General features: G+C 52.6%; 2 protein-coding genes across 2 annotated transcripts in view; one reads left to right on the top strand and one right to left on the bottom strand.

Moving 5' to 3' along the window:
* Positions 1–5,275: 5,275 nt before the first annotated feature.
* LOC138568675 (uncharacterized) lies at positions 5,276–5,887 on the bottom strand. The gene has a single exon (XM_069646460.1). It carries the CDS (start codon positions 5,885–5,887, stop codon positions 5,276–5,278), a length of 612 nt encoding a protein of 203 aa, XP_069502561.1.
* Positions 5,888–6,310: 423 nt separating this feature from the next.
* WNT3A (Wnt family member 3A) overlaps positions 6,311–10,390 on the top strand; it is a 260,966-nt gene continuing 256,886 nt past the window's right edge. The window contains exon 1 of the mRNA XM_069647078.1: positions 6,311–6,772. Within this exon, the coding sequence (XP_069503179.1) occupies positions 6,702–6,772 (71 nt within the window). The 5' untranslated portion in view covers positions 6,311–6,701. The remainder of the gene's footprint in view (positions 6,773–10,390) is intronic.

The raw sequence follows: 10,390 nt of genomic DNA, 5'->3' as shown, positions 1-10,390 counted from the left end.
ACTTCCTGTTTTATCAAGTGGTGACAGGTCGTGTTTCATCACTTCCCAGGATGTCACTTTGGGGTGGGGTCAAATGACATCACTTCCGGTGATGTCATGAGAGGTCAAGGCTCATGAGCCGAGGAGTGGGCCACTTTTGTGTTGGGTGACCGGGCCTATGTCTTGTCCCAGTCCGACCCTGGGGGGAGGTCATACTGCACTAGATAGGAATATTGAGGAAGGAGGGGGGCGGGTTGGGGGGGGAATGACACCACAGCCCTAATTTACAAACTTGTTTTTCAATGGGATTGCACCATTGTAAACCACTTTTGTGAATCAGGCCCATCTTGTAAACATTACAAACTTTAACACAAGTGTTACTGATACTTGCGCTTAATGATCTGAGGCTACACATGGCTTTTACTTATTCACAGAGTGTTTTCCAATGGGGTTTTCCCATTATAAAACACTTCTGTGAAATAGGCCCTTCATGTTTTAACGCTAGATCTTGAAACATGGCGAGGTGTAACCGCTTTAGTTTTCCAGAGCATGGGCAGCGTGGTGTGAGGGGAGGACTTTCACTGGGAGGAATCAGTGCCATTTCATGTGTACGGTGTTTCTGCAACTTGACAAGTGAGCAATTTCACTTGAAAAGAGAGAAATCCCCGGCTTGGAGAACCTAATGCCGGCTTCTGGGCGGTAATGCTTTAATTGAGGGAATTTTCACCAGGAGAGGGGGAGGGGGGCAGGCAATGAGCGATGGAAAAGTGAAGGGGGGTGAGAGAGATCGGACCTGCGTGGGGCCTGGATTAAAGGAAGAGGATACGAAGAGGTTAAAGAGAAAAAGATACGAGTGCAGAGAAAAGGAGCGAGAGAGAGACAAAGGGAGGTAGAGAGAGAAGGGAGAGAGAGACTGAGAGAGGGGGGAGAGAGAGAGACAAAGGCAGAGACCGAGAGAGGGGGGGAGGGAGAGGGAAAGGAGGGAAGACTGAGAGAGGAGAGACAGAGACAAAGGGAAGGAGAGAGAGGAAGGGGGGAGAGACTGAGAGAGGGGGGAGAGAAAGAGACGGAGACAAAGGGAAGGAGAGAGAGAAAGGGGGAGAGACAGAGAGGAGCGAGAGAGACAAAGGGAGGGAGAGAGTGAACGGGGCGGAGAGACAGAGCGGGGAGAGAGAGAGCGAGAGATAAAGGTGCAAACGACCACAGTAATTCGGTCGAGAGGCCTCTAGAGTGCCAGAGAGAAGGGGGTCTGGATGGGTGAGAGCAAGAGAGCCGAAGAGACGGTCAGGTTAGTACAGACACTGCGGGGGCGGAGGTGGTGCAGGGGCGAGAGCAGCCAGAGACGGGTAGACAGTGATGACGGACGAGGGAGGAAAAAGGCAGGGGGGCTTTAGAAATAATAAGAGAGGCGCGGGGAAGGGCAGAGGAGGGAGAAATGGTGCGAGGGCACCGGAGAGGAGGGAAGAGGAGGGCCCGGCCTATGGAGGGAGGGGGCGATGAAAGGCAGGGAACCACGAGGGTGTTGCGGAGATAAACAGAGCGAAAGAAAGACACGGGTGTATGATCGGCATTGGGAAACGTGCACCCCATCAGTGATGGACACTGGGATAGGTGCACCCCATCAGTGATGGGCATTGGGATAGGTGCACCCCATGAGTGATCGGCATTGGGATAGGTGCACCCCATCAGTGATGGACACTGGGAGACGTGCACACCATGAGTGATGGGCATTGGGATAGGTGCACCCTATGAGTGATCAGCACTGGGATAGGTGCACCCCATGAGTGATGGGCACTGGGATAGGTGCACCCCATGAGTGATGGGCATTGGCATACGTGCACCCCATGAGTGATGGGCATTGGGATAGGTGCACCCCATGAGTGATGGGCATTGGGATAGGTGCACCCCATCAGGGATGGGCACTGGGATAGGTGCACCCCATCAGTGTTGGGCTTTGGGATAGGTGCACCCCATCAGTGATCGGCATTGGGATAGGTGCACCCCATCAGTGATGGGCACTGGGATAGGTGCACCCCATCAGTGATGGGCATTGGGATAGGTGCACCCCATGAGTGATCGGCATTGGGATAGGTGCACCCCATCAGTGATGGGCACTGGGATAGGTGCACCCCATCAGTGATGGGCATTGGGATAGGTGCACCCCATGAGTGATCGACATTGGGATAGGTGCACCCCATCAGTGATGGGCACTGGGATAGGTGCACCCCATGAGTGATGGGCATTGGCATAGGTGCACCCCATCAGTGATGGACACTGGGATAGGTGCACCCCATCAGTGATGGGCATTGGGATAGGTGCACCCCATGAGTGATCGGCATTGGGATAGGTGCACTCCATCAGGGATGGGCACTGGGAGACGTGCACACCATGAGTGATGGGCATTGGGATAGGTGCACCCTAAGAGTGATCGGCACTGGGATAGGTGCACCCCATCAGTGATGGGCACTGGGATAGGTGCACCCCATCAGTGATGGGCATTAGCATACGTGCACCCCATGAGTGATGGGCATTGGGATAGGTGCACCCCATGAGTGATGGGCATTGGGATAGGTGCACCCCATCAGGGATGGGCACTGGGATAGGTGCACCCCATCAGGATGGGCATTGGGATAGGTGCACCCCATGAGTGATCGGCATTGGGATAGGTGCACCCCATCAGTGATGGACACTGGGATAGTTGCACCCCATCAGTGATGGACACTGGGAGACGTGCACCCCATCAGTGATGTGCATTGGGATAGGTGCACCCCATCAGTGATGGACAATAGGATAGTTGCACCCCATCAGTTATGCGCACTGGGATAGGTGCACCCCATCAGTGATGGACACTGGGATAGGTGCACCCCATCAGTGATGGACACTGGGATAGTTGCACCCCATCAGTGATGGACAATAGGATAGTTGCACCCCATCAGTGATGTGCATTGGGATAGGTGCACCCCATCAGTGATGGACAATAGGATAGTTGCACCCCATCAGTGATGGACAATAGGATAGGTGCACCCCATCAGTGATGGACACTGGGATAGGTGCACTGCATCAGTGATGGGCACTGGGATAGGTTCACCCCGTCAGTGATGGGCATTAGCATACGTGCACCCCATGAGTGATGGGCATTGGCTTAGGTGCACCCCATCAGTGATGGGCATTGGGATAGGTGCACCCCATGAGTGATGGCCATTGGGATAGGTGCACCCCATAAGTGATGGGCATTGGGATAGGTGCACCACATTAGTGATGGCAGAGACGTGCACCCCATGAGTGATGGCGGAGACGTGCACCCCATGAGTGATGGCGGAGACGTCCACCCCATGAGTGATGGGCATTGGCATACGTGCACGCCATCTAAACGTTCCTGAACTCGCTTTGCTAAATGTCAATATTGGCTATTTGCAAAATCTATTTCTAAGGCCATGCGAAGGCATCTTCCCGCTCCAAATCCTCCTGCCCGGCGCACAGTAGTGAATCGGGTGTTGGAACATATATGCCGGGTTTCATTTTCGGACACGCAGAGTGGTGGGCTCCGAGCTCCTTTCACCGGGGCCGGTCACAGGTGCCGAGGCTGCGGCCCGGAGCGAGGGGCCCGGGTGCCCTGTGCGGGCAACGCTCATTATGCGCCCTGTGCAGGACGCCGCCGAGGATGCATGCTGCGCAGCACGGCCCGACTGCAGGAGGGGCCATGGTCGGCGAGCTGGGCAGGTGTGGCAGGAGTGCTCTACAAAACAACCAACTGCAGCCGCCCCAGAAACATCTGGGCTCAGCTGCTCCTGCCCCTTTCAAAGGAAGGCATGGCAAGCCCGGTGCATGCGCTAGGGAGCAGCGACACACACCGGGCTACATAGGAAGGAAGAGAGACAGACCGGCAGACAGAGAGCGAGAGCGAGAGATAGACAGGTAGAACGACAGATACACAGGCAGGAAGGCAGACAGATAGACAGACAGGTAGAACAAACAAACAGGCAGGCAGGCTGGAAGACCGACACGCGCAGGCAGACAGAAAGATAGATAGATAGATAGATAGATAGATAGATAGATAGATAGATAGATAGATAGATAGAACGACAGATGGACAGACCGACAGACACAGAGAGATAGGTAGAACGACAGATACACAGGCAGGAAGGCAGACAGACAGACAGGTAGAACAAACAGGCAGGCATGCTGGAAGACCGACACACGCAGGCAGACAGAAAGATAGATAGATAGATAGATAGATAGATAGATAGATAGATAGATAGATAGATAGATAGATAGATAGATAGATAGGTAGATAGGTAGATAGGTAGATAGATAGATACTGACGGTAGATTGAATGTATGATAAATAATAGAAAGATGGATAGAAGGAGAGATGGAGAGAAGGTGGGTGGGCGGAAGGACGGAAGGAGGAAAGAATGGTGTGATGCAAGGAGGGAGAAAGAGAGGAGTGTGTGGAGGGGGAGAAGAGGAGGACTGGATATATCTAGGAAGGGAGAGCGTGCGAGAGCGGGTTGGGCGGGGGGGGGGGGCAATGAGTGTGTATCTATGTGTGAACATGTTTCGTGTTCCGTGTGTTTTGCATGTGTGCCCGACACCACATTTTAGTGCAACACAATGTAAGGTCCCACTTCTGTCCATTCTTTGTCGAATAGTCAAGTTAAATTCAATATTTATGAATAGAATATGAATTGAATTCAATTCAGTGCCACATTTCATGCAATTCCCGTGTCCCCATCGCGGTGTGTACCCCGGTATAAAGCGGAACCCCAGAACAGCCAGAAAGCTGCTGTTTAGGCCCGGCTGGCGCTGGCGATGCCCGTCCCTCTCCTGCCTTCGAGGCAGGGGGGCAATAGACGCCTGTCGTTAGGGGCCGAGTAGAAGCAACACGACGGGGGGGTGGGGTGGGGTGGGGAGTGGGGTTTCGAGATCTCCCAGGCCCGCCAGGCTGGTGAGACATCCAGGAAGAAAGCAATGGAAGCGGCACCCACAATAGAATCTCCGCCGATTCGATATGCACCGACCCTCACCTCTCCGTGTATGGTCATGAGTGAGTGCATGCGTGACGCCATGTTATATCATGTGGTGGCAATATAACTCGAGACAGAATCAGACATACATATAGTGATGGGTGAAGTCATCCATAAATGGTCACTGTTATAACATGCGCCTAGACACCCTCGGGTTATGTGCGCTATACAAATGTCTGAATAAATAAATAAATGTAGAGGTCCACCGATGGATTAATCAAGTGAGATGCATGGATATAACTAGCGGGGTGCATGTATCGATGGGGGGATTCATCGATATGAAGTCAGAGGGGGTGGTTGGCATATCGTAGGGTGCTTTATTCGATAGATAGATACATGCACTGTTAAAAATACAAAGGTCCGTGTATCGATGGGCGGATTAATCAGATTAGATGGATTCATCGGTATAACCACAGAGATGCATGTATCGATGGGCGGATTAATCAGATTAGGTGGATTCATCGGTATAACCACAGAGATGCATGTATCGATGGGCGGATTAATCAGATTAGGTGGATTCATCGGTATAACCACAGAGATGCATGTATCGATGGGCGGATTAATCAGATTAGGTGGATTCATCGGTATAACCACAGAGATGCATGTATCGATGGGCGGATTAATCAGATTAGGTGGATTCATCGGTATAACCACAGAGATGCATGTATCGATGGGCGGATTAATCAGATTAGGTGGATTCATCGGTATAACCACAGAGATGCATGTATCGATGGGCGGATTAATCAGATTAGGTGGATTCATCGGTATAACCACAGAGATGCATGTATCGATGGGCGGATTAATCAGATTAGGTGGATTCATCGGTATAACCACAGAGATGCATGTATCGATGGGCGGATTAATCAGATTAGATGGATTCATCGGTATAACCACAGAGATGCATGTTTACCCGATATAAAGAGAGATGGGGTGATGGGCATGCCGATGGGTGATTAATCGATATGTGGAGGGGGCCGCGGCTGGATTAATCGAGAGTTCGATACACAGCCAGCTAGGGAGACAGAGGCTCTCTGGCGAGCCGCTTCCAAGCAGAGAGTGAAGTCCAGGCTCGTTGTTATAGTTACCCTCTCCACAGGGGGTCGCCTTGTCTATTTAAAACCCCTTTAAATCTTCCCCGAACACCCCCTCTCCCCCCCCGCAAGCCCCCGCTTATTAAAAGAGCATTTTTGCTCCCCTATCAGTGCTGGCAGGTCAGCCTGCCCTGCCTTAATGAGTATTAAAACGCCATCTCCCGTGTGCACTTTGCAACAGGCAGCTCACTCCTGCCTCGCCTGCCCTGATTGACAGAGCGCAGGCAGCAGGCAGCAGGCAGCGCGCGGCGCTCCAGAGTTCCCCCTGTGGCAATCGGCCTTGATTGGGTCTCTCGGCAGAGCGCCTTCAAAGTTCGTGCGTGCGCGCGTGTGTGCGCGCGTGTGTGTGTGAGTGAGTGAGTGCAATATTTCACCTTGCTCTCTGTGCACTCCAGTGCCTTTCCTGGGAGACAAGTAACCTCTGAGAAAACTTTACGCGGAGAAGACGGGCACACACATCACCAAAGGGAAAGAAACTTTGCTCACCTGGCTTGTGATTTTGACGCATCTGTTTTTCGATTTTTTGGCTTTTTTGAAAACCAAGATTTGACACTTTGGTTGCTGTTTTGATTTTTTTTTATTTGATTTTTTGTGCTACTTCTGAGATGGGCTTTTTTGGATGTACCCTGTTTCTTTGTGGGCTGGCGCAAGTGCTGTCAAGTTACCCGATTTGGTGGTAAGTTCTTTTTTTCTTCCGATGTTCCGCGTGTGCGATGTTTCTGCTTGCTGTGTTTTTTGCCGTGACGGCTCTTGTCACTTTCCCCTTCTGCACTTTAATAATAAATGCGCGCTGGGCCGCGCCGGCTTCCTCTCCCTGTGGGACGCGGTGCAGGCGCTGCGCGCTGCCGCCTGGCGGGGCTGTTACTTGATCCGCCGTTTATGCCCCAGACAAGGGATCAGGCAGGTCCGGGCCACTTTGATCCTCCGGCCTGGGACAAAAGACAGCGATAGAATTGAAGATGCATTGATATGGGTGTCCTGATCCCCCCCCAGGGGGTGTGGGGAGGTCTGGTCCACTGGGAGAGAGCGTGGTGGGGTTGCTGGGTAGCGACATGTCCCTGGTGGGGTGCTGGCCATGACAGTGTGTCATTTAAAATCGCTTAAAACGTGGCATGTGCCTTCTGTCCTAGTCACTGGATCGGAGTTTGGGGTGTTTTTATTTTTTATTTTATGGAAATTACACGTTTTGAAAAATGAAATACATTTCGGTTGCACTTGTCCAATTTTAGAGCCTGCAAGTGCACAGAGATACGACTTGATGGGGGCAGGTGGGAGCCAAATTCGGCCTATGAATTTGTTATTTTGCCTGTGGAGATTATTGTGTGGGTCTGAGCAGAGAAATTGGCGTTATTGCCAGTTCTGCTGCCATGGCATCGCCACAAATGCCCTCTCTTAGTTTTACCAATTTTGTGACTACAAATTGCAGGTCAAACAGTAGGTTCCATGGCGTGGTGTTGTTATTTCGTGTGCCTTTACTCTTCAGCTGTATGAATGGCAACGGTTCTAAATGAAACAAACAAAAAACAACAACAAAACAAAGAAACGACCTCCCCAAAAGACAGCACTGTCCCCCCAGGGGTCGGGAAACGCGCCTCGATCGGGCTCCTCTGCTTTAGTGGGACAGAGGGGGCGCGACATCCCCTCAGTGACTGGCCCGCGAGTTCTGGTCCCCCTGGGTTTGCGTGTTTGTTTGTTGGCTTTGCTGCGTGTTTGTTGTCGTTGGTGCCCGGCTTCTGTTCGCCCAGAGTCGCACGTGCTTTGACACGCAGTGCAGGGCAGGGGTGTGTGCGTGTGCGCGCGCTGGTCCTGTTTACTTGGCGTTATTTCCGAGCCCTGGCTTGAAGGATTTCCCCGAGGTGCGCCACCAGTGCACACTCTGGGCCGGGTCGAGAGCACGGTGTTACCGGCGAACACTGCGCCTCAGCAGGATGCCGGCCTGCGCGCCGTGTAGGTTCTGTGCTGGGTCACCCTGCTGCCATTATGTGAAGAGAGGACCCGCAGGGTGGGGTTTCCTTACTCTTAGAAGAAACATGTGGCATGCGTGCAAGTGCGTGCTATGCCAATGCTTACTTGTGATATATGTTTCAATCACTGTGTATGCCTAGTGTCCTACCTTCTGTATCCGCCTGGCCACCCTCCATCCGTTTCTTGACCTGTCAGTGGGTTTATAGGTATAGCCCCATCTCCCATATCTAACCATGAGTCTATAAACTCATGCAAGTATGACCACATGCATATGTGATCCGTATTCTAGTCGTGTCGGAGTGCAGCAGCCCTCTCTGACTCCCCGCGCCATCCGCAGCACAGCACAGCCCAGGCCCCGCTCAATCCCCGGGCCCAGGGCCCGCTCAGCGCCCGGGCGGGCAAGATGCGCGAGCTCCGGCCCAGCCGCTGCCCCTTTAAGAGGCGGCAGGTATGTAATTACGCCGCCCCGCCGCAGAGCTCCAGAAGCCAGCGGTGCCGGGCCAGGCAAGTAGATGCAGAGATAATTACCCAGGCAGGGTAATTGGGCGACAGAGGGGGCCGTGTCTCCAGCAGCAATTCCGAACACCGGGGGCAGGGCGCCCTCTGCGCAGCCGGGAAGGGCCGCCACTAGCACGAGCTCAGCCGGCTCCTTTGCCCAGGGTTACCCCCAAGCTGGTCAAGGGTAGCCCTGTCACTGGGAGGGATGCTCAGCTCACCTGTGCATTCTGGGGCGTGTAGTTCTTTTCTCAACATAAACCCCAGGCTGCAAAGGAAACCTGAATGCTTGCAATGGGCACCGATGCCAGCAAAAGGGCATCAGGAGCGCTCTGAAACGTGCCCATTGCTTCAGTGAGCACCTCGGTAGTGAGTGCCCAGGCGAGATTGCACATCACGAGCGAGAACCTGCGGAGCGAGACCTAACAAGGATGCCAGCATACGGACGCCTTTCACGCCGATAGCTCAGTGAAAAAAAGCACCTGCAAAATAAAATCCCTGCTTAAAAAAATATCGCATAAAAAATATTGCATAACATCGCACGTGGATGATACAGTATTTACAGCGAGAGCTCCCCTGCTGCCCCCAACAGCCAGGCCGTCATTAACAGATCGCCCTTCCTAGCTCCAGGTGCAGAGGTTTTCGGAAGTCTGGTGACTCCAGCCCCACCACTCCCACGCACCCCCATTCAATGCAAAGTTTTACATTGAATATTGTCATTAAACAGAATGCCATTAGGATAGGATGTCCTTAAAGAGACTTGGCCAATCCATGTATTGATTGCGTGTATAATATATAGCGCCAACGTTCCAAGGCATCGGCCATTCGCGGCGCTCATAGATAATACAGAAGTTGACCGAATCGGGGCAAGTGTTATTAACTTGTAAAATGGAGTGTGGCCGTGGACCGGTGTGTCAGAAAAGGGCACGGGTTAACTGCAGGTCGAGACATCGTGTTTCTGCTGATTATGTGCCCAAGGCCTGGCCGTGCCGAGCTGCCGTTCAGTCGCTTGCCCCGGCACGCGAGCGAGCGTGGGAGACAGGGGCAGAAGCCTCGAATCCTGCGGGGGGCGTGCGGGGAGTGTGGCGGGACAGTGCCGCGGCACGACCAGATCTGAGGAAGGCCCGGTTTATCAGCCCCCCCACCCCCCCTTGAGGGTGTGTTTATATCCGGATAATCCTTGCGGGACTGTCAGGATATAAAGTTCTTCTCCGCCTGTTCCCCAGGGACGGGAACACCCTCTGAAGTGGATCGAATATAGAGGCAGAGTGTTCTGGAAAGTTCTATTTCATGAAGGAACAGGCCAATGGCGTATGACGGCCGCTAGAACAACTCAAACCATGTCGGCATAGTCTAGAAAGCTTGGGGGGGGGGGGGGGAGTTGGGGGTGCATAGTTAGGGCTGGAGGCGGACGGCGTTATCTGGAGCCATCTAAAGTGTCACCAAATTCTCCGCCGTCAAAAAAAAAAAAAATCACACACACACACAATCCCCTTCGTTGCCCGGAGAAAGTGTCACATCGTAGCCTTTTAATCGGACGGGCTCAATGACAGGGTTTAAACGTTTGGTGGATTGTACAGTGTGTGCACGTCGCTTTTGGTTACAAATGGCACACATTATTCTTTTAGTGTGGCCAGAAAAAGAAACGGGTATTTGCGTATTCGTCCGTGTGGGTTCTCATATTAATACGACATTTCATGTCTAGTTACATGCCTTTCTGCAGCAATGCTCTTCAGCAATGTTTACGCTGAGGCCACCTTCAGTAAAGATATAGTTCCAGCCCCCACACACAAGTTAAAAATGCTTATATTTTCTATTAAATGCGTAAATGTTC

Source organism: Ambystoma mexicanum, chromosome 2q (genome assembly GCF_040938575.1).
Source record: "Ambystoma mexicanum isolate Mex_15411 chromosome 2q, UKY_AmexF1_1, whole genome shotgun sequence".
NCBI lineage: Eukaryota > Metazoa > Chordata > Amphibia > Caudata > Ambystomatidae > Ambystoma > Ambystoma mexicanum.
Note: the sequence above shows the minus strand (reverse complement) of the source record. Positions and strands in the feature narration are given on the sequence as shown.

Coding starts and splice junctions, on each gene's coding strand:
- LOC138568675 (XM_069646460.1), bottom strand. CDS start 5,887: ATGAATCCATCTAATCTGATTAATCCGCCCATCGATACATGCATCTCT.